Source organism: Coloeus monedula (genome assembly GCF_965178545.1).
Source record: "Coloeus monedula genome assembly, chromosome: 2".
NCBI lineage: Eukaryota > Metazoa > Chordata > Aves > Passeriformes > Corvidae > Coloeus > Coloeus monedula.
The window spans coordinates 16,104,103-16,132,020 of NC_138782.1; the positions used below are offsets into that span (position 1 = coordinate 16,104,103).

Sequence of the window (27,918 nt, forward strand, 5' to 3'; positions counted from 1 at the left end):
AAACTACATACAGGTGAAATACAGTAATTTGTGCATGTTTGTGTCTCACTTGCAGTTTTGGGTTGGGCAATGGAAATGTCACAACAAATTTACTATTACAGAATAAAGGATTATATTGACTCAAACCTAAGGGATTTACAAAACAAACAGAAAATGCTTAGATATTTTTTAGCCTATAAGCATGACAGATGACAGCACAGGAACAGTTGAATTCAAAAAGCATTTATCTGGGACATATACTGAGTCAATAGAGATGTTAGAAGACAGACCAGAGTTTACAGAGTGGATCAAGTTACACTCATCATGTGGCAGCTCAGAAAAATATATACATATTTTGAGGATACTCAGCACCAACACCAAGTTGCTTTCCTCAGATCTCAACAGTAGATATGCACACTGAGGGACAGACTTACACAGGATTAGGGTTTTCTTTAAATTTTAGGCAGGAAAAACTCTAGTCCATTACCCCAAGCAATGTCCACAGACCCCAAGGATAAGAAGAACACCAGTAATGAAAATAAAGAGGCAGATCAGCCACATTCCAACACCACATAAAGTTTTAGTTTAGGGTTAAAGAATAACACTCTCATCCGTGTTTCTCCTGTTCCCATTCTAAACCTACATTATCACCAATCAATGGATGTAAGACAGAAATCTTACCAACAAATATTCTCAGGATAAGGAGCATATCTGACCTCCCAGCTGGATACACGCAGCTCCCTGCTGTAGGATGATGGCTGGGGTTCTCCTTTACACTTAATGCTCTGACATTTGCAGGCATTGAAGTCCTTAAGGATGCTGTAAGGAAGAAGAGGAAGATTTTTCCAATTTTTTAACACCTGAAAATGCTGAATATGTAATGAGAAAGTCTGGGAATAGTGATAAAGGGTTGTTTTTTTATTTTAATGACCCGCAATCAAGATAGAACTTAAACAATAATGTAACATATTATGCACTAATGACCATTATATAAACAGTTGCTGCCACATGCTTGAGATCTGTTTTGTTAGAAATAAAAAGCAGTCTTGGTTTAAGCTGTTTGCTGTTTCTACCAACATGAACAACAGCAATGAGTCATATTAAAAAAAAAAAATCAAAGCCCGAGAGCATTGGAAAAAAATGAAAGAGTTTCCTAAACACATCTTTACATAATACATCTGTTTTCAAATCAAACTAGACTAATGAAATGAGACTGCAGACTAATCCCTTACTATCTAAACCAGCCAATTTTGCCTTGAGTACCAATTCTCAGAAGAATTTTTAGCATGCTGGTATTCTCACAATTCAAAATATTAGCCTCTTTCACCCACTCCTAAAATAATCACAGTGCTTAATTCTATCTTCTAATATTATGAGTTGACCGACACTCAAAATACTTAAAGAAAGTTTAAACATGCCCAGAATAAATACTTTCAAAGATCTCTCAAAGGACAGCAGGGCGAGTAGAAGGGCAAGACACACATTCAGAGAATATTTTATTAGAGTAGCATAGAAACAATAGATATTATATTCAAATGGGGAGATTCTAAAATCTGTGAACATGCTTGTTTCTCAGTTGAACGTAAAGAAGACAGAGAACCACACACACAAACACTAAACTATCAAACATAACCCCCAGATCTTTTCCTTACCAGAATTCAAGCAGTGATGTCAGATTGCCAGCATCTTGCAGCAGCAAGTATTTAAGAAAGTTAATTATTCTTTGACAGTTTATTTCAAAAATACATACAGAGCAAGCTTCAGCCATCATTAGCAAGCTTCTACAACCATCTGAGCCCCCTAAACCTCAGTTCTGGCTCCCTGTTTCTCCCATCCTATTTCAGGGCTCTGTGGAGCAGAGCATCCTAAGGGCACCAAGTAACTTTGTAATTTGATGGGAGCCTCAGCTTCGCACGTAATCTTGTCTAATTTTCCAGGGAATGGAGCCCACCACATTAATTCCAAGCTAAAAAATGAAAATGTTTTCAGGCCTTGATGATTCAACTGAGAGATGCCTGCAGTGCAGCTCAGAACACATGCTCAAGGACAGACTATCACATCAAAATTGTACACAGCACATCAGTAGCTAGAGACGGAACTTCAGTGCTTATTTCTTCTTTCGTTTTCACATCTCAAAATGTTATTTCATTACAAAATTACAAGAGGAAGCAGATTTCATCACACAATCACTACTCAGTTAAAGAGTAGCAAGCAAAACTTTCTCCAACACACCAAATTCTTGCAAGAAATTCTGCATCCTGGACTTCCTTGAAAAACAGCCTGGAAGACTGTGTCTCTGACATGACTTGAAGGCCAAAAGAATGCAGACAATTTAAGTGACAGAGGCTAAGAAGAATTTAAAAAGAGCATGATTTGTTATGCTGTGATACAAATATTATTCTGCTTCCCTTTACCCACCTTGTGTTAGCAAAAGATGGTCACAAAGTGCCAACAGAACATGAGAGGCTACACACATTTTCTCTACAAATGACTGAATAAAAGCACAGAACAACTTTGGATATTAGATCTACACATGTATCTATAACAACAGGTAAGAGATGCACAGAATATGTATCTATCACCTGTGGCAAGGTCCCTCACTGACTCTACACTGCTGAGATGATTTAACCAGCAGAGTAATTTGCACTCACTCTGACAGCTTGGTAATTGGACCATTTGCACAGTAGAAAATGGAGATATCAATAACTCATATTCAAGAACCAATCAGTCTGGTCTCTTATTAACCTACACTGATGGACTGGATCCCACACAGAAGAGAAAGGCTCTTTATCCCATTAAATGCCCCAAGCCTTTTAGTCCCTTAGGTAATTTCTTCACTCAAAGCATAGAGGCTAAAATGCACATTACAGGAAAACTTACCAGAAAGCAAAGCAGAGCAAATCCACCGAATGGTGAAAAAGAAGAAAGGAAGAACCAACATAAGCAAGCAAGGGACACAAACAAGAGATCAGTTGTACTATTTTAGTAAAAAGAGAACAAACATGACAACAGACAAAACTTACTAGGTTGCCATGGATTTCTCTTGAAATGTTACAAAAGCCATTCCCAGCGGGTTACTATGAACAGCTTGTTCCTCTTTTGAATATTCTTCCTCAAGTTCATTTCTAACTTTGGTATAATAATCTACAGCATCCTCCTGTGGGGAAATTGATGACTGTTACATGCAAGTACGAGATGGCCAGTATCTTCATCAACACACAGCTTACACAAACCATAGTCACCCTTCCTCATACCATTCCCACAAATTACAGATCATGTCACAAGGCAAACAGGAAGATTCTCTTGTACTTCAGTTTGTGCACTAAGATTACATTTCAAAAGTTTCAGGGAATTCCTCTTTACCACACAGTACGAAACATGGCAGATGACCTATAGGCAATGAATGAATAAAGAACTTTCTGAAGGCCACTGAAACATGACACAAAAACTATTTTCTGCTCCTCTAATAACCTACTTAACCATAACTAAAAAAGAACACTATCTCTTACCCTTTCACATCCTCTCATTTCGCAGCAGCAGAATTGACCACATGGCTTAGGGTTGATTTGGACCCTCTTGCCATACTTCTGATGCAGATGTTCATAGTAAATCAGGCTCTTTTCTGCCTGTTTTCTGCACAGGAAAATACATTCATAACATTTTGCAAGAAAACAGTATCAAATCAAGCTTTAAAAGATTATAATCCCTGAGAGAACAAGTTATGCCATGGACTGATAGCAAAGTAATCAATCACCAAAGGTATTTACACACAATTTATTTTGGTTAATCATATAAGTATAATTTATTTTCAAGTCTGGAATATCATTATATAGCCTACACTTGCAGTGAGGTTACAGGAAAAAGAACAAACTAATGCTATTCTTGAGAGCCCAGAAGACAACACTTGTGTCTCCTGTGATCAGCACCTCTCACCAAAGAAGCAGGGTTAACAGAGTTATTAATTCAATAGTTCCGTTTTTCACATTGCACTGCCTGACTATAAATAACTAAGTACATACATGAACAGATAATCAGCAAGTCAAAACTTAACTTATGCATCACACAACATACCACACCTACAAGAGATGGGCTGAACCCCACAACTCCCTTTAAAACACAGCTGAACCTAACTGAAGTCCAGACCAGAGCATTCATCTTTAGTACACACCAGGTTAGTACTGCTGGTACATGTTGATTAAGGACTAGCAAAACATTAATAAAATTATGCTAAACTCATGGAGGTTACAAAAACAAGTACCTTTTTTTGAAAAGGTTAATCAGCTTGGCTACGTCATAACACAGCTGGACCTCCAGCACTGTGCAGGTTGGGTAGGCATCCCTGAGAGGAAGCAGCACATGAGACCAATAAGAACAGAAAGCACAATGAAGAAACTTTTCCAAAGAGCAGCACTGATATCTAACTGACATCCCATCTCTCATTTAATTTCTGAATGAGGTATCAGAGAGCAGAGACTTCCACAGATAGTTGGGAAGTTACTTTAATATGAGATGTGCAGCTTTATTCCAAGTAAAAGTTGTGTGGGAACATGAATGGAAAGTGTGGATACACAGACACTTTCTTAAATTCTGATTTTAAGATCAGCTAACTAACTTTACTGAAATATAGTCTTTTCTCAATTCTGGCTAAGGAATAAAGTATACTTTTACAAGGTGGGTTCTATAATATGAATTTTAAACAATGCAAAATTAAAAAACTTTATCTTCTTGGGCAGGTAAAACTACCAGGACAATTTTATATCTCCTATTCCTAAACAAAGATGGAAAGAAACTTTTTACAAGGGCATGTAGTGACAGGGTAAGGGGGAATGACTTCAATCTGAAAGAGAATAGATTTAGATTAGATATTAGAGGAAGTTCTTTACTGTGAGGGTGGTGAGGCACTGGCACAGGTTGCCCAGAGAAGCTGTGGATGGCCCATCCCTGGAAGTGTTCAAGGCCAGGTTGGATGGGGCTCTGAGCAAGCTGGTCTACTGAAAGGTGTCCCTGCCCATGGCAGGGAATTGGGACTGGATGATCTTAAAGGTCCCTTTCAACCCAAACCATTCTATGACTCTAATGTTATTGCTCAAGCACGAAACTTACGTGAAATGGTTTTGTATTGTCTCTTCACTTGCATTTTTTGGAAGACCAGTTATGAACAACGTGCACTTAACCTGGGAGAGAAAATGCAAGTCACATTTGGATAAACCACATCACAGAAGAGAAAACAAGAATATAAGGAAGGCCAAGACACAGCACAATTAGCTGTGTAGTGTGTGTGGGGGTGAAGGTAGGAAATTCGGATTTTGGTGGGAGCTGAATCTATTTGACAGCACTTTATACACTGGTAATAGGCTACAGCAAAATTTCACAAATCCCTCCCCAACGCCCTTCTCTCCATCCATTTTCACAATTCACTCAATAGAGCATTGCTTTCAGTCAATTCCTTCACATTCATGTCACATTCTAGCATGTAGGAGGCACCTTAGCAATTTGCTTTTTTAGCATTATCCCCTAGCAAATAAGCTGTATGGGTTTTTTTTTCACTCCAACACAGACACTTACTATGTTTTCTTCTTTATATGTGACGTACTTCATGTGATGTCTCATGAAGACAACAGTCAGAATCAGGTAAACAACAGCAAAAACTGTGTGCAGCCAAAGCAGATTATTGCTGTCAGACAAAACATTAGGAATATGAGAAACAGGAAGAAGCAACTGTCCAACTGATACAAGCAGCTATTAAAATGCTAATCAGATCAAAACCTCTCACTGAACACAAAGCAAGAAGAAAAAGGTAGTTACTGGTAGTCAGACACACCTATGCAGATGCCTTGGACAGCCAACAGGATAATTTGCTTATCATAAACTTCTATGGGTCAGGGAGCTACAAAGCAAACAGATACTCTATGACATAGACATATTTAGGCAGTGTTTGGCCTTCACTTTTTCATGCAGATGACCTATAGCACATATGATGCTATTTGCCAAAATGTTTGTTATTCATTTTTTTATTTACTGTGCTGAGCACATAACGGAACTTTCCTTGAACACAGTCCTTACTCAAATTGAAAACTGCCTCATAAAGGGAGTAAATACTGCTTTTCTGATAGCTCCTTCTTCAAAGCTGACAGAAATTCTGTTCTGTGAACAGCTCTTCAGTTTTGTGAAGAGCATTAATTATTGCAATTAAACTAAAATACAGGAACCTATTTTACAGATGAAAAAAACCCAACCCAACCAAGAAAAATAATCTCCATTAGTTATTTGGTTTCATAATGTGGTTTAACAAAACAAAGAAACTCTGTTGGACATAGTGTCATGGATGGGTGTGGATTGATCAAGTAATAAATTAGAAGCCTTGTGCAGCTTCATGATGCAACTATTTTACAGATTTTTAAAAGACATAGAAGTCATTTTAACTGTAATCTCAGAGACATGCACACACATAAATCTAATGTAAGGGAATTTAAATCATCCCAGTAACACATTCCAGCTATCAGCTTCACCTTCCTTCTGAAGCATGGTTCCTCTTCATGGGGAAATTTCTGAAAATAATATCACTAGGTGTGCAGTCATTAGCCAAGAGAAACGTGTTGTGTGAGAAGAGGGAGCTGAGAGACTAGAAACCCAGTCTCAAGATTTCTTATCAGCACTGTAAGTGCACATCCTGAAGCAGAACATATCCCAGTTTAAATTGATGCAGGGGGATTAAGTTATTCTAACCCCATGAGCAATGCTGCAAATAGCAATTCCTGTGTTTAGAGACCATGGCAGGAAACATCAGCATGAAGGGACTCTGCAAGACTTACTTACCTAGTCTGTAAGTTTACTATAGTTGTTCTTCCAAAACTATAGGGATCTTTATCTAAGAAGAACAAAAACAAGTAGGAAAATTAACTGGTGCAACAGTTACTGTCAGAAACCCAGCTTCTATTCTATTTTTTAAAGAAGTTGTTATATTTCTTTTTAATGCTGAGCAAGTTCACTGATAAAAAGACTTAGAATGATAATCAATGTTGGTTTACTCTGCACTGCATTTTAAAGTTGGAAAAAACACCCCTAGATTATACCACCTTCGAGCCATCAAGAAAAACAGTAGATTGTTTTGAAAACCTGAACACTAGATCTTTGAAGCAGTTCCTTTTCTCCCTCCCTTCATGTCCATTAACAACATTGCTTAGGGATTGAACATATTTCCTTCGTGTTTTTCTTTCATCTTAACTGATTTCTTATCTCAGGCTTTTAAGATGCATTAATTCAATGCTGACAAAGCAATGCCGATAACCTTGATAAGGTCAAAAATGGGATTACATGACATTATTTCTCTAGACTGTCAAGTATTTTAAAAAATGATAATGCAAGTGAGGGAAAATTGAGTAAATGTTCATAAAGAAAAAAGAGTTAAGTGTATCTGGAAAGCTAAACAATCCTTCTAGCCCAGACTGTTAAACCACATTGCAAGTTACGTTAGCACAACTGAAAGAACTGCAAATGCACAAAATCAGCTTACAGTGGAAGAGGAGGAAGAAGGGGAGAGATGCTAAAGCTTTGGTTTTCAGCTGTATTTCCTAGACTCACAAAAGTTAATGCAGAAAAACAGAAGCTGTATTGTCCTGCTTTAATAGAAACATTAATATTAATATAAATATTTATTAACAGATTATAATTATTAATAAATATTTATTAATAATTATATAAACAGAGAATTACCAAGAAAGAGCTCATAAAAGGGAAGTTAGAGATGGAAGTTCCCCAGGGAAACAATACAAAAAGGAAAAGGTACAATGTATCCTATTACAGACAAGAGCTATGTCACAAAATTCTTAAAAGCCCTGAACAACACTTTAAACATGATCTTGATGAGACTGATACAAAGCCAGATATAAAATGGGATTGTAAGGGCCCATTATCAAAAATGGAAGAGTGTATAAACAGGGTTTAACAGAGTTCTCACTCAAAGAACTCAGTATTCCCATCAGCAAACTGAATGGCAGACTAGGAGACATGATTATTGTATTTGTAGGTGCCACTCTGGAAGACATAATCAGGACTAGACTGCAAGAAACGTGAAATTAACTTTACCTAGTCAGCATTGACAATGTCTCTGCAAGATTTGTCCAATTTTGAGACACAAACCAAGACTTAAAGGAACAATGGGAGACTGTGTAGCTAGATTAAAACAAAAATTCAAGGCATGGCTGATGATTTTATGATCAGCCAAATGGAAAACATTTCTCATTAAAGACCAAATTAACTGGTCAGTTTATGAAAACGAGGAAAAAGCAGACAAACAACCCCATGTTTATAATCCTCAAACAGCTACAAGGATTTTGCAAAGAGGAAAAGAATAATCTATTATCTCCAGTGACAGGTCAAAAAAACTGATTTTAAATTAATTGACACAAAAGAGGTTCAGACTGATTACTAGAAAAAGATTTCTCAGCAGTGAAGATGTTTTCCATTGACAATCACCACCAATAAAAATCACAATGACAAACACCAGTTAAGAGGACATGGGTAAAGTTAATCCTGCCTTGAGCCTTTTAAGTCTTGTCATCTATGTCTGCATGAGGTCTGCAATCTTGTTTCTGACAACTGTTTAAAGAGCCCCCTACACTCACACAAATTTCACATCAGACTGAGGGGGTGTGTTGGGTTTGTGTGGCCAGGTTTTGTGGGGCTACAGGGGTGGATTCTATGAGAAGCATTCTCCATATCCCATAAGCTAATTCCAGCCAGCTCCAGGACAGACCCACTGCTGGCCACGGCCAAGCCAGTAAGGAATGATAGTAACACCTCTGTGATAACATATTTAAAAAGGAGAAAAAAGTTGTTGTGCAGATCTAATTGCAGTCAGAGAAGAGCAGAGTGAGAATATGTGAGAGGAACAGCTCTGCAAACACCAAGGTCAGTGCAGAAGGAGGGGCAGGAGGTGCTTCAGGCACCAGAGCAGAGTTTCCCCTGCAGCCCGTGGTGAAGAACCATGGGGACGCAGAGCTCCACCTGCAGCCTGTGGAGAAGACCTGCTCTGGAGCAGGGGATGCCTGAGAGGAGGCTGTAATCCTGTGGGAGGCTTGGGCTGGAGGAGAGTCCTGGCAGGGCCCTGTGGACCCATGGAGAGAAGAGCCCATGCTGGAGCAGGTTTCCTGGCAGGACTTGTGACCCTGTGGGGGACCCACGCTGTGCCTGAAGGGCTGCACCCTGCAGAAGAGTGACCTCTGGTGCAGCAGTTTGTGAAGACAGCATCCAGCCAGGGTCAACCCACTACAGTGGTTAAAACACCACCTTATTAAGTCCACCAAAATAAATTTTAAAAAAATCTTTAGAGCTTTTACTATTATATAAAATAAAGAATTCTTCTCAGAATCCAAAACCCAAAAATTCTTACCGAGTAGATCACCGGATAGGTTGACAGGCAATATCACACACACGGACAAAATGCTGATAGCAATCAGCAAGCAGATGATGTGACGCTGGAAGGCGAGGTAATGGATGGCATCTTCACCACACCTCTCGTGAATCTCATCATCACTGCATCAGACACAGAAAAGCACATGGTCAGCCCACTCAGTCTTCTTGGGAGTGGTTTATGAGCACACATTAAATCCTCACTCTACTCAGTGACATCCCCATCCTCATCAATCCCTATCGGCTTTCAAAATGGCCACGTTCTTTCACGTGTAAATTCAGGTTTCAAAAGGGTATTTTTCTTGTGCAGTACCACCATACAAAAATTAACACTAGGGAATTTAAGACTGAAACACTAATCTGAAAAGCAAATATGAATCCAGATTCTTTTGGACTAGAAAAGGACAAAGTCATTTGCTGTGACCTCCTGCTTTATGACCGTCACAAGCCTAGCTCCCCAAATTTAAGATCAGTGACAGTATTCACTCATCTCCATAAAGGCTCTCCTGAGAGGAAAGTTACAACAGAATCACCTCACTCTTACAACACCCAGGTAACAGGCTTTGGAATGAGCTCTCACTGTCTCTCCACTATCAGCAGATTAGATCATTAAAATAGGAGAACTTGGAAAAGGAAGGAACTGAACTAGCAAAAACAGACAGGCTTAACCCCTACTCCTTTTATATTTCAGTGTATCCAAGCTAAAAATTGATTTATAAAAATCTTTATCTACTAAGCCCCAAGAGACATAAAGAACACACATCACATTCAGTTTCTGGGATACACTGGGACGGCTAGTTAGTCAATTCCAACTAAAGCCCCAACTAAACCACCAGTTCTCCACAGAAACCCTTGCAGGGAAATCACACTGCCTGCCTGGGGCCCTACTGGCTTCAAACAGGGGAACACCCACAAGGTACTCTTTGAAGAGTAAAAACCTAGAGTGTAATTATTAGCTCTGAATCCATGTAAATGCCATAGATTCACTTAGATTCACACACTGTCCCAAGACTGGAAAGTCCCTAGGCTGCTAGCAGGACAAGCTTAACCCAAAGAAGTATTCCCATAATTGTTTTCACTTTCTTTTTTCACTCAGCCAGAGGCACCTGTATCAGTGCTTGTATTGAAATTCTATCTACTTAAAAGGGGAAAAAACCCCAAATTTTTGAATGAAAACTGCATTTTCAAATTTAAAAAGATCAAAGCAAACCACAGCTCACTATTTCTGTTTCATATACTTACTGCATCCGAAAAGCAGCTGTTATCCAAGAACAAAACCCCTATAAATAAAGAAAGAAGTTTTCAGGAGATAACATACAAAACCCAGAGTCTAATCCATCCAATTAAGAGAAGTGTTTCTATTAAGCCAAGCTCTTAGCTAAAAAGCCAGTAGTCTGTTGCTCTGAAATACAAGGCTCTAATACAAGTTAATCAGTTAAATGCTTGTTAGAAACACTGCTGTGATTACATTAACAGAAAGGCTTCTTATTTAGGCTTACAAATCCTCCAGTGAAACTGGATAGCAGAATTCACATCTCTGAGCGTCCCACTGTGGTTCAAAAAAACCCCTTCTTTCTCAAAAGGGCTCTTCTTTCAAGTGAACATTATCCAACTAAATAAACACGTTACTCAACAGCTGAAGTTGCTTTAGGGTTTTAAAAAGATGAAGAAAAGTACACAAATACACAAATAGCAGAGCAATCCTGATCAAATACTAGTATGCTTTTGATGTTCACATAAATAATTAATTTCAAGGCTAGATATTAAGTTGATGCATGTACAGAATGTTAAAACATGGGATGCCACCAATGGACAGCTTTTGCATGGTTCATTTTGAAGTTGCAACATGAAATTATAGAGGTGTACCAATTCAAAGGCGCCAGAAAGACCATGGAGGGAGCCATTTAAAAGTTTGGCCAAAATATTACCCTCTACTCCAAACCAATTTGATTATTAAGAGTGCACAGCACTATTATTAGCCTCACACTTGCATCCAGTTTTCTCAGCACTGTGAGGAAAACAATGTACTATACAGAGCAACTAGGTATTATTTGCAATGTGAACACAATGTAACTTTTTGAACTGTTATCCAAATACAAATTATTTACTAGTCTTTTTCCACTCTCCCCTCCCCCTTTGAAACATTAACATTTAGTCCCTCTCTAAATTAAAAAAAAAGCCAAAACAACAAACCAGACTTAGAAACAATGACACAAGATACTGGTTTATGATATACGGCAATAGTTTGTCAGGAAACAGAGATTATGCATGGCTCTATAAAAACACAGCAAACGATGCATTAATAACTTTTGCATAGAGATGAATTTCCAGTTTAATGATGGTTCATTGGACTATATGGAATGGCAAATAACTGCAGACTCCATTAAACAGATTCCATTCAGAAGGTATTATCTGAACTCTAGAATACTTACCTTATCATATTCAAGATCTTCAGGTACTGATGATGATGTTGACAATCGGTTGTACCTTGATTCACTAAAATACATTAAATGATGCTTTTAAGTATCTTTAATAACAGGTGATGGAGTTCTACAGAACTGTTTCAATTTTAACAATCCTGACTAGGGAAGTAGTACAAACACACTTTTTCACTTATGAGAGCTGTGGTTTTCACCTTTTAGCACACACCTGATTATAGTAACTTGTGGATGTCTCATGTTGAACAGAGAGGACACGTGAGCTCCCGACACGAGAGCACATACTGAACTAGAAAGAAAATAACACTTTGTGGGGATATTAAACCCACAGTGAAAAAAGAGAATGCAACACAGGTTTGGGAGCCTAGCCAGGATCAGATTTGAAAGCTGGCTTCCTGTTTGGATATTCCTCACTGTAAGACAACACCTCTTTTCCCTCCACCTTCCTTCCTTCGGCCACTACTCACAATTTCTCCTATCAATTAAATCCCTGCAAGGCCACCTCCGCACACAAACAGTCCTGTAGCAAGGCTAGAAACATTTAGAAACTCCGTAGCCCTCAAAAGTAGCAGAGTGCCTGTTTTCAGTTTGTTGCTAAAAAGAAATGTTGCAATGGTAATTACAAACAACACGTGCTAGAATTGAGCGTGTTCCTCGGTGTCTCTATAATTTTGACCAGCCGGCTTAGCTCACAGTCCAGCAGGACAAAAACACAGGCTCCTGGGTGTCTGACTGCTCCAGGGCCTGTTGATCCCAGGCCTCCACAGCCCAGTACCAGAGCACCTTCATCATTGCTGCCTCAGCCAGCTGGATTAAAGCCTTCTCAGTTATTGCCCGTTTTATTTTACATCATCTACCTTCCACAACTGTACATGGATTCCTAAAAGCAGGTTTTGAGTTCTTTCCTGTTGCTCAGTTGTGAATTTACCACAACTTGATTGCACCAGGAAGAGGCTCACTGTTAAAGTTTCGCCACTTCGCAGACAGACAGCTTAGATTTTAAACATCCCAACATATCATCTTACAGAAAAAAAAATATCAAAAGATCATTTGAAATATTACTAAAAATCAGTGAAGAATTTCAGAAACCTGCAACAGTATGTTTTTATTTTTGAGCCCTTGGGAAATTTTGTGGCACAGGCTGTGCAGGGAGCTCAAGGAACAGGGCTTGAGCCAAGATAAACAAAATGGTTAATATCCCTCTGCACAGAAACACACTGCAAACATCAATGTGCAGCATGTCATCTAACATGACAAGCAGCCTACTTCCTTACCCACACTTCCTTAACTCACAGCTGTGGGATGAAATTCATGGCAATGGCAAACACAGGACTTTGGGCTGAAACCATGAACAGTAACTCTCTGAGGGGGATCTATTCCACACAAAGCAGTGTGAGGGCATTTTTAACAAACAAGTGCATGTGATTACAAACACATCTAATTGATACAAATGCACCTAATGTAAGCCACATTTACTGTACTTTCCACTCCCCAAATGGTTTCAACAAGTCAGTCTGATTGCATTCCTTTTTTACCTTTCAACTTCTGACACCAGAGCAACACGACCGTAGTCCCAGAATCTCTTTCTTATAATGGAAAACAGTAATATTAAAATCTAGAAAATAAAAAGGAAGTTATTCAAATATTTATTTTTCCCATTTCATAATAATTTTTCTTAGGTGTGTAAGAACTGACAAAAAATGCTGTCCTAGCTCCTAAATCAATTATCACATGCCAGCCACCTCAGTGGTGCCCATGCTGCAGACCAACCAGTCTGCGACCAAAGGACCAGGACAGCTGCCTTCCTGTTCTAATTTAAAAAGAAGGAGAGCTGCATGCAAAACTACTTCTGAATTGCAAGTGTATGAAGGTTTGTGACAGGAAAAGTAAAAGCAGTACTTGGGAGCAAGTCAAAATTTTCCTGCACATACTTTTACTGTAATTCATTACTTAATGACCAGAACTGTGATGGGACACTTGCAATTTTATTTGCTTTTCAAACAGTGATGTAAACAGACTGCAGGGGGTTTAGCTATTTTCTCAAGTTTAAGAATTATTTTTATCCAAGTAAAGTATTATTTTAATTCTCAAACCCCAGAAACTTGTATTTGATCTCTGCAATGTGTTTCTTATCTGCACCCTGTATTTCCCTTTTTGAAAGAGACTAAGAAAACAAGAAAAAGGCTCCATCAGTGAGTATTTCATAGATTCATTTCTTTCTTTTTCTTTTTTTTTTTTTTTTTAAGAAACAAGTTGCCCTGTAGAAAGTAATGAAGCAACAAAGCCTGTTTTCTATACATGTGTAGCATACGCCCTCACCTTCTGGTTCCTCCTACATCCCATTCCTGTTTGGCTGGAAAGTGGTGTTAGTGATGTAACTTACTGGGCTCAAATACTGACTGGCAAGCCAGGATACACGTCCAGATTATCTCTGTGTCAAGATTACACAGCTAATTTCCACATTTCACAATTAATATAACCTTCTTATGAGAGCCTTCCTCCCAACAGGAAGAATTAATTTTGATCTTCCTCCTTCATCTGGTCATTAAACTTGATGCAAGCAGGAAAGTTCTCTAGATTCTTTGACAACTTTGGTTGAAATTGGCTATAGTATTCTACAGTTATGAGGTAGGACTGCCAGACAAAACTGGGAAGACAATGAAATATATAAACCTCACTTCCTCAGGAAACCAGCCTCGAAATAACTTATCAGAAACCCATCAACTGACAGTTACTAAAAGGATATGCAGTAAACATGTCATGAAAATAAGAATACAGGAGTGGATAAGTAATTTTCAGTACTTGGTACTTGAAGAAGAGAGGAGCCTTCTGCACTGCATCCAACTCTCTACCTAACACTGAGTGCAGAGCTCAACAGCAAGAAACTCAAAAGCAGAGACTCAGTGTCTTAGAACTGAGCCACAGCTTAAAAAAACGAAGTCCCTCCAAACACTTCAACTAAATCTTATTAAATGCTGAGATGCTGATCACACAGAGCTGAAAATGCTGTACATCCTCAGAAAATGGATTTATGGTAGCATACACCAAATCAACAGCAAAGAATGCCTCTACATAACCTTTAGGAACATCCTCTACATTCCTACAGAGCTACCAGCTCAGAACACAGGTACTTTCAGTTTCTTTACAGCAGATTTCGAGAGCTATGTCATACCTTTAGTGTTATTTTACTACCACAGACTCACTTCTCAGGCCAATTTACAGGTCTGCAGCCCTGTTTCTGGTGGCTGAAGACCACCTAGACCAAGCTTACAGACATAACCACAAGTTTTATTGCAGTCTCAGGCCTATCCTGGAGCCCCCAGACAGCAATTAACCATATTCCACCTTTTGTCAGGACTGAGCTGGTCAGTACATTATTTCATCTTCATCTACAGCTTCAGGAAATCTAATTTTTTAAAAGTTTGTCTTTCAAAAGGCAATACAGTATGGAAAATCTGTCATTTCATGATCGAGTTAGTAATGGTGTCTCCTGCCTGAAAATGTACCCAGTACTTAAACCCAAATGTTCTTGCAGTTAAAATAAAACATGAAAATTTGAGTTACCACCACAAAATTCAGTGTGAATCCACACACAGACCCTATAACACTGCACTCTCCCTACATCTACACATCCAGCATACAGTGACACCATTATCCCATCTTCATGCAAACATTTACCAACACTTTAAAAGTGCTTTGATATTCCCAGGATGGCCTCAACTCATTTCTTATCCCGAACATTCTCGGAAACAAATTCCAACTCGATTAATAAGAGAATTCTGAGCAATCTAACTTTTGAGAAGGCCAGAAGTGCTTTGAATACAAGAAACAGAAAACCAGGCTTACAAAAAAGAAGGTTACGTCAAGCAGCAGGACAGTTGGGATTCCACCAAAAGTTACTCCTTGGAGCACCGTGCTGCCCTGGGCAGTGCTGTAGCAGTAAGTCTCATTTGTTCTGTTGAAAGGTTCACTCCTATTCCCAAAGATGCCTAGATGAGACTGTCCAAAACCCAGAAAATAGAAAGGGTTCATTTTGGCTATCCCTTTAAAAGACAAAAAAGAACAGAAAAGAAAAGAAAAGGTGAAACCAACCTGTGAAAAGCCTGGCTGGTATTTGTGAGATATACTAATATTACAAGTATAAAAAGTGCAGGAAGATCCAACCAGAAAACTGCTTTGGAAAAGAAGGTGCCTCCTTTGACAATCTCTTCCTTTCACATGTGAAATATTTTGTAATAACTGGCAGGTTCAGCTACCAGCAGTGTCCAGACAAGAATTCCAGACATCCAACAAACCACATCCTCTACAGACATCTGAGCACAACAGCAGAAGACCCCTCTCCAAAAAACCTCCCTCTCATTTAATCTATGTCATCAAACTACTTATTCCAGCCTGGTCTGTGATTCTAGGAATCACACAGGGCATTATATATTCCAACAACAGTAGTTTGAAGATTTTGTTCCTAGTTGATGAGCATGTGTGAATGCACCAGCTTGTGAACTTTGTATTTAAATGTCAAAACCTTGAAATCATTAACAAATTCACCACTAATTCCACAGAAAAGAACTACTACACAAATACATATGCTCCTTTCTGTTCTTGGAATATTGTGTGATTTTCCTTTTTCAAAATAATTCAACAGAAAGGACAGCAAGTAACTACAGTACGTTTCAAACAAGAAAGAACAAGGAGTATTTCTCAGAGAACAGCCATCTACCTCATTTTAGTCAACTGACCTGATCAGATAACGTGATAACATACAAGAATGTACGAGATTTGGCTATTGATACAAAGTTCTTTTTATCAGTGCAGGCAATTGCTCTTTTATCTTGGGGCTTTCCACTTCAAACATTTCCTTTCTTGGATCTGATTAACTTGCTGATTCCCAAGTACTGCTTCATGCAGAACACACTTCTGACTGATAAATTCACAAAGAAACCATTTCCCAAATAAAAACTTAATCCTTCAAAAGCAAATATTGTAGGTCCTCATCACACAGGTCCAGGGACACTACTTTTGGGATGTCGTGCCTCTAAGAAGAATGCACATGTCTCTGGCGACAGCACTGCTCTGGATGCTGAAAACAAAACAAAATAAAGAGTACAGATAACTACAAATTCTCCTTTTAAACAGCAGGAAAACAGCATGGAGAATACTCCTCCCAAAACAGCATTTGTTTAATGTTGGACCGTGTGACAGGGAGGAAGAAATTTTGTCTCAGCTGATGTGTTTCACCACAGGGGGAAAAAAAAAAAAAAAAGAGAGAGAACGAAAAAACCCCCAACAACGCCCACGAAAGTTGTGCCGTGACTCTATCCTTGATTTCTAAGGACTGAAATTTAGTGCTGACGGAAAAGAAAGTATTTTTGAAGAGCCTTCGGGTATCCCCAGCAGAAGCCTGCACGCTAAACTCTAAGTAACACACTGGAGTTTATCTGTCACGGCTTCCAATTCTCGAAAGCTGTTCTTTTTAAACAAGCCAGCTGCCAGGAAGATAAAGGGCAGGGGAAGAGCTCCCACGGGTGGGGCTGCGCCGCAGGAACCCAGCGAGCACAGGCACGGGCTCCAGTGCAGCGCTGGGAGCCCGGCTGCGCTCCCGGCTCCGGCCGGGACGTGGAGCCGCGGCGGGCGGGGCCGGCTTCCCCAGGAGCGCATTGGAAAGCGCCAGGCTCGCCTCTGGCGCAGGGAGCGGGTCCCTCCGCTCCAGAGCAGGGTGGGCTGGCTCAGCCCCCCGCGGGGAGGGGACGCTGCTCCCGGCGCTGCCCGCCCCGACGGAGCTGCGGGGGTCCCGCTGAGGAGGGGCCGCGCTCGTCTCGCCCGCTGCCCTCCCCGCGGCCCCGCACAGCGCCGCTGCAGCCCTCGCTTACCTGCGCCGGAGCGGGCTCTCCTATTCCTATCCCTTCCCTTCCCTTCCCTTCTCCGCCTTTCCCTTCCCTGCCCTCCCGTCCCGTCACCTCACGGGCGCTCCCGGCCCCGGAGTTACGAGCACCCGCAACAAGTGCCGGGTCTGCGCATGCGTGCGCAGCCCGCGGTCAGCGCTCCCCCGCCCCCGGAGCGCGCTCCCCGCTTCCCGCGGCGGCGCGGCCCCACAGGCCGCCCCCGCCGGGAGAGAGCCGCCCCCGTCGGGAGAGAGCCCCTCCGGCCGGGAAAGTGCCGCTCCCACCGGGACAGAGCCGCCCCCGTCGGGACAGTGCCCCTCCGGCCGGAAAAGTGCCGCTCCGGCCGGGACAGTGCCGCTCCGGCCGGGACAGTGCCGCTCCCACCGGGACAGTGCCGCTCCCACCGGGACAGTGCCACTCCGGCCGGGACAGTGCCTCCCCCGTCGGGACAGTGCCGCTCCGGCCGGGATAGTGCCGCTCCCACCGGGACAGTGCCGCCCCCGCGCCTCCCTCACGGAACGGACCCTCAAATAATCGAAGGAAAGCTGCTGTTGCTGTTCAGCCTAGAGAAGAGAAGGCTGCGGGGAGACCTGCTAGCGCCTACCAGTGCCTAAAACCAGAACCAAACAGAGCATTTTATAGCACAGAAAAAAAAAAATCCTCGAGAAATGTGAGGTATGATTTCCAGAGAGATTTCACAACTCCAGGTCTGGTGATGCGGGCAAGCACGCAGGTGGAAGTGGAGCAGGCCATACACTAAGATCACAGAATCATGGAATACGGTGGTTTGGAAGAGACCTTAAACATCATCCATTTCCAACCCCCCGCCATGGGCAGGGACTTCTTCCACTAGAGCAGCTTGCTCAGAGCCCCGTCCAACCTGGTCTTGAACACTTCCAGGGATGGGCCATCCACAGCTGCTCTGGGCAACCTGTGCCAGTGCCTCACCACCCTCGTAGTGAAGGATTTCTTCCTATTATCTAATCTAAATCTACCTTCTTTCAGATTGAATCCATTCCCCCTTGTTCTATCACTACATGCCCATGTAAAAGTCCCTCCTTTGCCTGTGTAAAAACTCCTTCTCCAGCTCTCCTGTAGCCCCCTTCAGGTACTGGAAGGCATTTTAAGGTCTCCCAGGAGCTTTACTCCAGGCTGAACAATCCCAGTTCTCTCAGCCCATCTTTGTAAGAGAGGTGCTCCAGCCTTTTGAGCATCTTCATGGTCTCCTCTGGACTTACTCCAACAGGTCCACATCTTTCTTGTGCTGGGGGCCCAAGAGCCAGACTGGACACTTCTGGTGGGGTCTCATGAGGACAGAGTTGAGGGGGAGAATCACTTTCATTGACCTGCTGGCCACACCTCTTTTCTCAGGTAGCTCTGAAATAAATTAATAAATTAATGGTAGTAGCATGAATTTTCCATGAAATATGCATAGCCCCTTGTCTCCACACACCTATTCATACACTGTAAATTGGGAGAAAACCCAAGGCCTAGGGAGTTTAAGTTAATGAGTCTATGATAGAGCTGGGATGAGACCCATTCCAAGACATCCTTTGCAGGGGTTAATTGCTTCCAGACAACAGGCCAGAAACACTGTACAGCTGTTTCTGCCTCTTCTCTACCCTTTATTTTAGTGTTCCCTCAACAGCCATTTGATACCCAGCATTGCCAACCATCCTCATCCTCCCGTGTCTTCATCCTTTGCCCCTGACTGGCATGACTGCCCTCAATGAGCAGCAGGCATACGAGGAAGAAGAAGATTATGGTAATGATGAAAATGTAACTGTTCAGAGGGAACCATGGACCACTTGCCTTCAAAGGTTTGCACCCCAACCTGCAGTCTTCATGGGTGAAGCAGCAGTGATGTCTTAGAAGAGTAACCCACTCTAAAACCAACTAAAAATAATTAGGGCATTGCAAGGTTCAGTCTGATGTTACATTGATCAAAACCTCAGTTATCTGTTGACTTTTATGTTTAAAAGGAATTAATGTCCCAGCTGCCAAGAAGCCACTATCTGCTCTGCTTGACAGTCCTGATCCTGCCTCTCCAACTTTAACTCCTTGTGTCCCTGTGTATTCAGACTCCATGGATTATTTAGGGCCCTGCACGCATGGCTGCTGTCCTGCTCCCTGCCATTTTATTAACCCACCATTTTTTTTGCTCTGCCAAATCTTTGTTTCACTTTTCAGGAATGCCTGCTCAGTGGAGATCAGTATCTGGCTGTATGTGTGCTATCTGCCTTCTTGCACTTCATCCCACAAGAAAAGTCCCAGGTTATCTACAGTCACTGAGAGACATTTCAAGACAGAATTTCATGATTTACCTAGCAGATGCACTGTAGATAATCTGTAGTTTTAAATTGGCTGTAACAATTATGCTAGTTAGAAAATGACATGAAAGTTCGCAGCTCAGTGTGGTTCAGATTAATTGCTGGAATAAAGAAATCCCACTGTTTTTGAAGGATGATAATGGTTTTACCTTTAAAGACACTCTCTCCTCTCTAGGGCCATGTTGGTGGGAAAGTTTTTTGGCGTGAGTGTGGTAGAGTTATTGTTCCATCCTGCCTTTTCTGGAACAGCTCTTCCTGTGGACAACTTATTTCAAAACAGGATTTCAGAGTGGAATAATTATAACCACTTTTTTGTTAAATTAAATTTCACTGATGTAGGTGCAGCAGAGTAGATCTACTGTGTAGGTGAAGCCTCGGTGTATGCTTGCAGCTCTCGCACTTCTAGGACCAAAATCTGTTTGGTTGGTTTTCTCACTGATTTCCTAAGCTGTTCATACTCTTGATTCTTGCCAGGTTTTCCAAAATTAAGAAGGCCTTGCTCTGGCTAGATTGTCTTGCTCTGTAATGTAAAATGTGAGATATTCAGTGATCGCAACATTGTAGTCTTGACATTCTTCAGTGTGATGACTTTTGCCTAGCTACAAAATAATTTTTCTCTTTCTTTCTCACAAGAATAACATCAAGCTTTTGTCATTTGTTTTTGTTCTTCCTCTGTCTAGACAGGCTCTTTAGCTAAGTGGTGTGATTTTGTTTATCTCTAATTTCAACAACAGAGTCACATTTCCCTCCTCCCTCCCTCTTGTAAATAGGGTTTTGTTTACCACTGTCTGTTCTTTTGGTGACAAAAGCCACATACTGTCATTAGTTCACAAACGTTTAATTATGTTGCCTAGAGCAGATGGAAAACCACCCTCAGGACCTAGAGAGCAGGTCAGTAGAATCTGAAATCCTTCCATCTTTCTTTTATTTTGCAGCCTCCATATCCACTTCAACAGCTCTTTAGCACCAGGTTGAACAAGTGTGCAGAGTATTTACACTTCCATGTGTGACTCTTCCCTTATTTTATTAAATGACCTTATGGCTGAAGAACTGACTTGTCACTTTAGTTTGATTTATCACAGCAGGGAGGCCCTTGATGGGTGAACTCCCAACAGGACTTCAATAGTCCCTGGAGGTGAGTAGCAGGTGGCCTGATGCTTTGCCGTGCGTGGCAGCTCTCGCCGTGGTTTCTTCTCTCTGAAGAAACTCATCAGCTCAGCTTGCTGTTCCTTACTTATCTGCCTATTCAAATATACCTTAATGGATTTAATTCAGGCTTCCAGCCTGGCAGCCCTTTGCTATCTTCTAGTCCTTGCCTTCATCTGGCAATCTGTTTACAAGCCTCAGTAGACCACAGGGCTCAGTGTGGGCATTACGGGGTTTTCCTTTGAAAGGTCTGAGTATTAATATGTTTATAATATAAACAGACAAATAGAAAAACCCAGACAGATAGACAGCATTAAATGTCATAGTGCAAATCAGCAAGCAGAAAGTCTTGATTTAAACTGACAATTTACACTTCTTTTCTCTTTATTCTTTTTAATTGTTTTTGTCGCGCTGCTTTTCATTCACAGGTAATATGTTGATTTACAAGGTAGAAATAGCCTTGCATTAAAGTTGGAATGTATTTTTATTAATCAATAGAACTATTATATAAAATATCTAACCTAATATATCTAGCCATGGATGATAAAAATTTGCTTTTCTTTTACATTTTGTGTCAGATAGGAAATGGTGAATGGAGCATTGGTATTGATGCTTGAGCATGATTCATTTTTCTTGTCATGTCCATCAAGTTATACTTGGAATTTTATTAAAATACACAGGAAACTGCAATCTAAAATAGCAATGCTGAAAAATACAGGAGGAAAAAGCAGGCTTATTGCAACATATTCTGCATAAACTTGATTTATGAAATGATGAATCCGTGAGCTTCCTCATCACTCACCTCTGGGCAGGGTGAGGTTTTAAACCTTGTTTTTCTGGGATAGTAGCAGGTGTGGAAAAACTCCTCCTGATGTATGGGATTGTTAGCTTTATTGTAGCATGTCACAATGCAACCGCTGTTGGTGTGACACACTTTGGTACAAAATAAGGGCAAGGTGGCAAGGTGGATGACTTCATTGTTTCCTGAACGTACACATTATCTTAATGCTCATCTGTGCATTAACCCCACGTGCATAGAAGCTGAAGGGACCTCATGCATAGGTGGCACAGCACTAGCCATAATTAAGGCAGCTCCCTGAGAGAGAGAGGGAGATGGAGAAACCATCTGTCACAATCTGGTTTGTCCCACTGAAGAGGAGAGCACCCGGCCACATGAGCTATTTATCAGGGACCAGGTGTACTTTTTACCAGTCTGAAATATCAAACCACTCAGAGCTTGTAAAGTTTTCACATTCCCAGGCACAGCATACATTAGTTTTAGGGAAGAACTCCAGTGTCCTTGAGAGCCTCTGTGCTCCACAGGTGTCCTCACTGTACATAGTGACTCCTGTTTCAACAGTACTGAGGTGAGCCCTGGACAGAATTTAGCATCCTTGCCTTAGGTTCTGCTTTCCCTGGAGCACAAAGACGAGTGGTTGTGCAGGAGCCATAGAACATTCCAGGAGATCTTGCAGTCTAAACCATTGGTGGGTCAATTCAGCTGGGTTTGCTGCAGTCTTGGATTGAGAGTAAATTTTTGTGAAGCAAGCTCTGAAATCCTGGGTTTGATCCAAATAGGTCAGAAGAGGAACACTAGTTTTTCTCTTTTTATTTTTTTCTTTCCAAACACTACTCTGACAGCTTTGAAGAAACTGCTCATTAAACTGGTTGGTTTGCAGTATCCACTCTCTATCTGCAGAGAGCCCAGTGAGATTCCCAGCTTTTAGACATAAGAAGTCTGTTCCAAGGCCTTGGTGACAACTCTTCGGTTCCCTGGCTTGATTTCCCTTAAAATATCATCATCAAGCATGCTACTTGATCATTTATAAATTTATAGATTAAATCCTTTTTTCAAGGACTTTTATAGTGAGTAGCCTTTTTTTTTTTCTGTTGGGCAAGAATTCCCCCTTCCCACTTCTGGATTTACAGGTGAAAAAAATTCCGTGTCCAAACTGTGAGGATTTCAAAGAGCTGGAAATGTCTGTGTTACAATTTCCACTGCAGCAGCAACTTGGCTCCTTTGCAGACGGAGCAGACGAGCACAGGGGGCCCCTAATGACTGCAGGATGATCCTGGTGAGCCCAAGCAGGGGGTCAGGTGCCAGGGATGCAAGGGGCAAGTGGCTGGGGTGACTTGGTGTCAGGATGCAAACTGGCTTAAGCAGGAAGCTGTGAAGAGCTGTGGCCATGGCAAACAGCCACAACCAAGGGCAGTGAGGCCTTTACCAGCAAGGAAGGTGCTGAAGCCGGGGGCCTGGCTTTAACAGAGCGTGAGTGGAAATGGTGGGGAGCAGCAGCATCCAAGCAGTTCCAAGTGCATGACAGCTGCTGGAGGCACACCACAGGCACGTGGATCCTTGCTGTGTGGTTTCTGGCACCTCCACTTCAGGGAAGCAGAGTTGCCTAAATCTGTCCATTCCTTAGTATGTAATTACATGTTGGACATATTACCACCATACTTTCTGATTTTCCCATTCTTGTCCCTCCTTGTCCACTCTTTCCTTCCTCTATCTACGGTATTTTATTTCCTCCCCCCATTCATCCTTTCTCATGTTTCCATTTCTTTGATTCTTTTACTTGCTTTTCTTTCTGCTTGATCTTTCTCCTTTCAAATGTATGCAAAAGATATAAAGGTATTTCCTCACATCTCTTCCAGCTGGACTTGGCATGTTTGACTTTGCCTCATGAGTGGGAGTGTGGCCTAATCTGTATAAAAAGGGAAAGTAATGTAGTCACTGCAAGCCGAGCAGCTTGAACACACAAGTGATCTATGGATCATTGGAGAACTTCCTTCCCTGTAACAGATGGCAAGAGGGACATGGCTTGTTTTACTAACTTGATTACATACAGTAATTATTACAGTCTATTGGTGATTAGAGTTTTGTTGATAGAAGCTGTGGTTGGCTGGTGCCTTTGAAAATCAGCTTATTTATTTTGGTGTCTAAATATGGACTTGAAAATTTTGGCCAAGGCAATTTGCTCAAGGTCATAATCCTCACTCAGGGACAGAACTGGGAAGAGAGCCCAGATGTTTTCAGCTCTCCTTTCCTACTGATATTATGTACCGTCTCAGTAAAGCAGATGTTTATAGTTAGATTCACTAAAGTAGATATTTATATATTCAGGTTATATATCAGATTATGATAGAGTGAGTTGTCAGAATTAACCTGGGAGAAGTTAAGAGCAGGTCCAGTAAAGTGGCCCAGTTTCTGGAATGAGATGAACTCCAGGATGGAAGAAAGAGTCAGTGTTACATGGGAATGCCTAGGCAAAATATTCCTGCCTTCACAACATGGTGCACCTTTTCTTTTACACCCTGTCTGGGTCAGTTCCTGGGACTGTACAGCCACAGCTAAGAGAGCAGGTGCTGCATGCAGAACCCTGGCATGAGCAGACCTAAGGTTTAAGGCCAAATGTTCTGGGCAACAGCGAGCCAGGTTGATTGTAATTCCTTTACACTGTAGTTCCTGTGAAGATTAGAAGAGTTTCATACACCAATGTAAGATCTTGAACTTACTAATCAAATTATCATCGTGAGAGCATTTCTCAGAGGACATGAAATTGTTAAGGAATTGTTAAGGAGCCAGTTCCCATCCACTTAGGAAACAAGACAACTGTGTTCTGTTACTGCTGTGGTTTCTAGATCAGTTTCAAGGCAAGCCCAAGCAATAGTATATTTTCATGTCCTGTTATGAATCACAGCATTTTCTCATTCAGGACAGCAAGTGTTCAACAGTTTACCAGCCTGGGAACACAATGAAGGCCAGAGGTAAGCTTTCCTACCACAAGGGACTGAAAACAAATCAAACAGTGAAGCCTTCAAAGAGTTTTAAGAGCCCATTTTCTGGGTCTGCTTCACATGATGATTTTCAGATTCCTTCTATCAGATTTGCAGACACTGAACTTCCTTGCAAACATTGTTTTCATGTAGTCTGCCACCAAGGTGTTCCAGCAGATCTGGTCAAAATGATCATTTCAAATTAATTCTCAGGTTATCTATGTCTCTGCTCAAATTTTAGTAATTATTTCTAGTTTTGCTGTCACCGGGTAAAATACTCCTTGCTCTATTTTAGAGTCAAAGCAGAGAAAAGGGACTAAGCACCCAAGTTTTGCTCAATGGAAAATGGACTCTAAATCCTTCAAGAACCTTTGAAAAATCTTCTCTATGTGTATGATTTGTCAAAAGACTCTGAATTCTGAACTGGCAGCTGCTGAAGCTAAGAGCCATGCTGCATAGATAAAATAAATTTTAGTCACCATGTCTTTAGTTATTCGGCCTGGAAGGCTGACAGATGCCAGCTTCAAATGCATGGCATTTCCTGCAGAGTCACATGTCAAAGCCAAATTTAAGGTTCAGAAATGCATTTGGTTGCTATGTGGAAATCTTGGCCATTCCTAGATTAATGGTTTTGAATAAGCAAATGGTAAGGTAAGAAAAGGAGAAAAAAAACCCCAAGCAACTGAAGTTTGTGTTTCACGCTTCAAGTGACTTGGCCAAGTGTGGCTAAATTCCCTTTTAAAATCAAGTGACCATGGTGCATCTCCCAGGGTGCTGCAGTATGAATGCTAAAAGGATTAAAACTAGTCAGGTCACAGAGCTTTATTTTTTGTTCTTTTAAGGGATATGTTATATCTGAGATCTTACACTCCTTCTTTACATAGATATGAGTACACGGCAGGAAATTATATAATTTAACCTGCCTCATGAAGTAAAATACTTTTTTCTGTTCTGTTTTGGAGCCAAATACACAAAAAATGGTGTTTTCTTCAGTTCTTTTCTGCTGAATACTGTTTAATTAAAGAGTAATAACATTAAAGAATGTTACAAATCAATACCACGATAATATAAATATGTAAATGAAAACAGCTTTGTTGTAGCTGCTTGAGTAGGAGCAGTCTATCCACACACCCTCCTTTCTGAACATTGCAACACTATTTGAAAAGAAAATTAGGAGGCTATTTTGATATTTGTTGCTGTGCAATTCTCAAAGGTGTAACGAAGAACCCAATCCAGACAGAAGGGGAATGAACGAACAGGATAAATAATAAATCACCACTAATAGTAACCAGCTCACTAGGTTTTAAAAATGAGTTAATGATTTGAAATTTTATTAACAGATCTAAAATCTTTTAAAATGCATTTCAAGAAAGCTGCAGGCCTTTAAGACCATTCTCCGAAGATGTGTCAGCACTCTGGAGACAAAGAAAAGCTTCCTGCAAAAGTTCAGTGCAGTGTTTACAGCCAGGCAAGCCTGCCTCTTTCTGTTTAAAAAGAATGGACATTAAACATCAGAATGAGGGATTATAGTCTGATCCAGATCATAATTTCCAAGATTATTTTGTATCTCTTGAAACTCCTGCCTCTCCTGGAAGCCTCTCAGACATCTTGTCCCAGTATGAGCCCAGCTCACTCAGAACTCAGACAGGCAGGCCCAGCATTGTTGCTGGGCCCATTCAGAACTCTACCTCAGCATCCTTTTGCTCACAGCCCTGGTGTGCTGTTATCAAGGACAAAAGCCATGTGCAAGTAATTATTTTTGAAACTGAATACATCTGAGTTCCATGGTGTAAAACCCACTGACATGCAATACCATCAAGGTCACTTCAGCAACAGATGTTACAGATGGAAAACAACCCTGTGAGTAGTTTAGCTCATTTTCCTGTTGTTGCAGGTATCTTTTTGCCAATCAGTAGGTTTGCTAAGGCACTGCCCAATTGTGAATATCTCAGTGAGGACTAGCAGAAGTCTTTGGGCAGCTGCTCTTCACTCCATCTGATATACCAGATTAGAGAAGTCTAAACTATTTATCAATTCTGTCCTGTCATCTCTGTGCTTGTTATCACTTAATTTTATCTTCTACAATCTTGCATTGGGTTTTGTAATTTTCTGTGCAAGTAACAACCCTTTTTTAGAGGTTTTTTGCACTCCACTAACAAATTACTGTTTTGCACAACAGCTCATCATTTTTAGCATAAGAGGTTGCTTTTAGGTCTCACTCATCTTGGCCTTTCTTCCTTATTTTCAGCCTTTGGACAAAAAATATCTTCCAGCAAAGTTAGTAGTGAAAATTATTCAACTTGCATTAACACATACTTCATAATCTTTCTGCCTTTACAGCTTCTTCTGGTAATAGAAATAAATTACAGCTGCTAGAAAACAGTGTTATTCTTTCTCTATCTGAGTTGGGGAAAAGTGATTCATTTTCTCTTTTTCTTAGCAAAAGAGGACAGTCTGTTCAGTGAAGCAAAAGTTATTAGAGCTAAAATTAACGGGAGGAAGTACAATCCATAATTAAGCCAGGTTACTCACTGCCACAGATGCAATATGAATACTATTCCAACTGTATTTACATGACAGGAAAACGGGGACATCACTCAGTTTTTGGAATTCCAATTGCCACACAAACTTGTCACAGAATCAGTAAGGGCTATGGGACATTGAATTGTTTAGGTGAGATATGACCTCTAAGATAACCAAGTCCAACCATTAACCCAGCCCTACCATGTCCACCACTAAACCATGTCCCTGAGTGCCACATATTGGTCACACACTGAGCCCTCACAGTGACATTCACTGGAGCACTTTGGTTACAGCCCAGCGTGGCAGCAGGGCAAGTCTCTCCTTGGCAAGGGCAGAGGCAGCCTGGACAGCCTCTCTGAGCCTCACCAGCCCTGCCTAGCCCAGAGGTGGGCATCACTTGCATCATTAAGGCAGGAGCAGCATACTTTTAAAAAA

At 41.0% G+C, this 27,918-nt stretch overlaps 1 protein-coding gene across 2 annotated transcripts in view; it reads right to left on the reverse strand.

Moving 5' to 3' along the window:
* TMEM63A (transmembrane protein 63A) overlaps positions 1-17,818 on the reverse strand; it is a 31,578-nt gene extending 13,760 nt beyond the window's left edge. Inside the window, exons 1-14 of one of the 2 annotated variants that reach the window (XM_082302995.1) lie at positions 17,696-17,818; positions 16,565-16,905; positions 15,675-15,871; positions 13,364-13,443; positions 11,823-11,886; positions 10,633-10,670; positions 9,371-9,513; positions 6,796-6,847; positions 5,545-5,653; positions 5,083-5,153; positions 4,238-4,318; positions 3,489-3,612; positions 3,003-3,136; positions 661-798 (exon numbers count right to left, since the gene is read on the reverse strand). In XM_082302995.1, the coding sequence (XP_082159121.1) occupies positions 661-798; positions 3,003-3,136; positions 3,489-3,612; positions 4,238-4,318; positions 5,083-5,153; positions 5,545-5,653; positions 6,796-6,847; positions 9,371-9,513; positions 10,633-10,670; positions 11,823-11,886; positions 13,364-13,443; positions 15,675-15,860 (1,220 nt within the window). In that variant the 5' untranslated portion in view covers positions 15,861-15,871; positions 16,565-16,905; positions 17,696-17,818. The remainder of the gene's footprint in view (positions 1-660; positions 799-3,002; positions 3,137-3,488; positions 3,613-4,237; positions 4,319-5,082; positions 5,154-5,544; positions 5,654-6,795; positions 6,848-9,370; positions 9,514-10,632; positions 10,671-11,822; positions 11,887-13,363; positions 13,444-15,674; positions 15,872-16,564; positions 16,906-17,695) is intronic. The other variant, XM_082302996.1, reaches the window with a different exon arrangement.
* Positions 17,819-27,918: the final 10,100 nt, after the last annotated feature.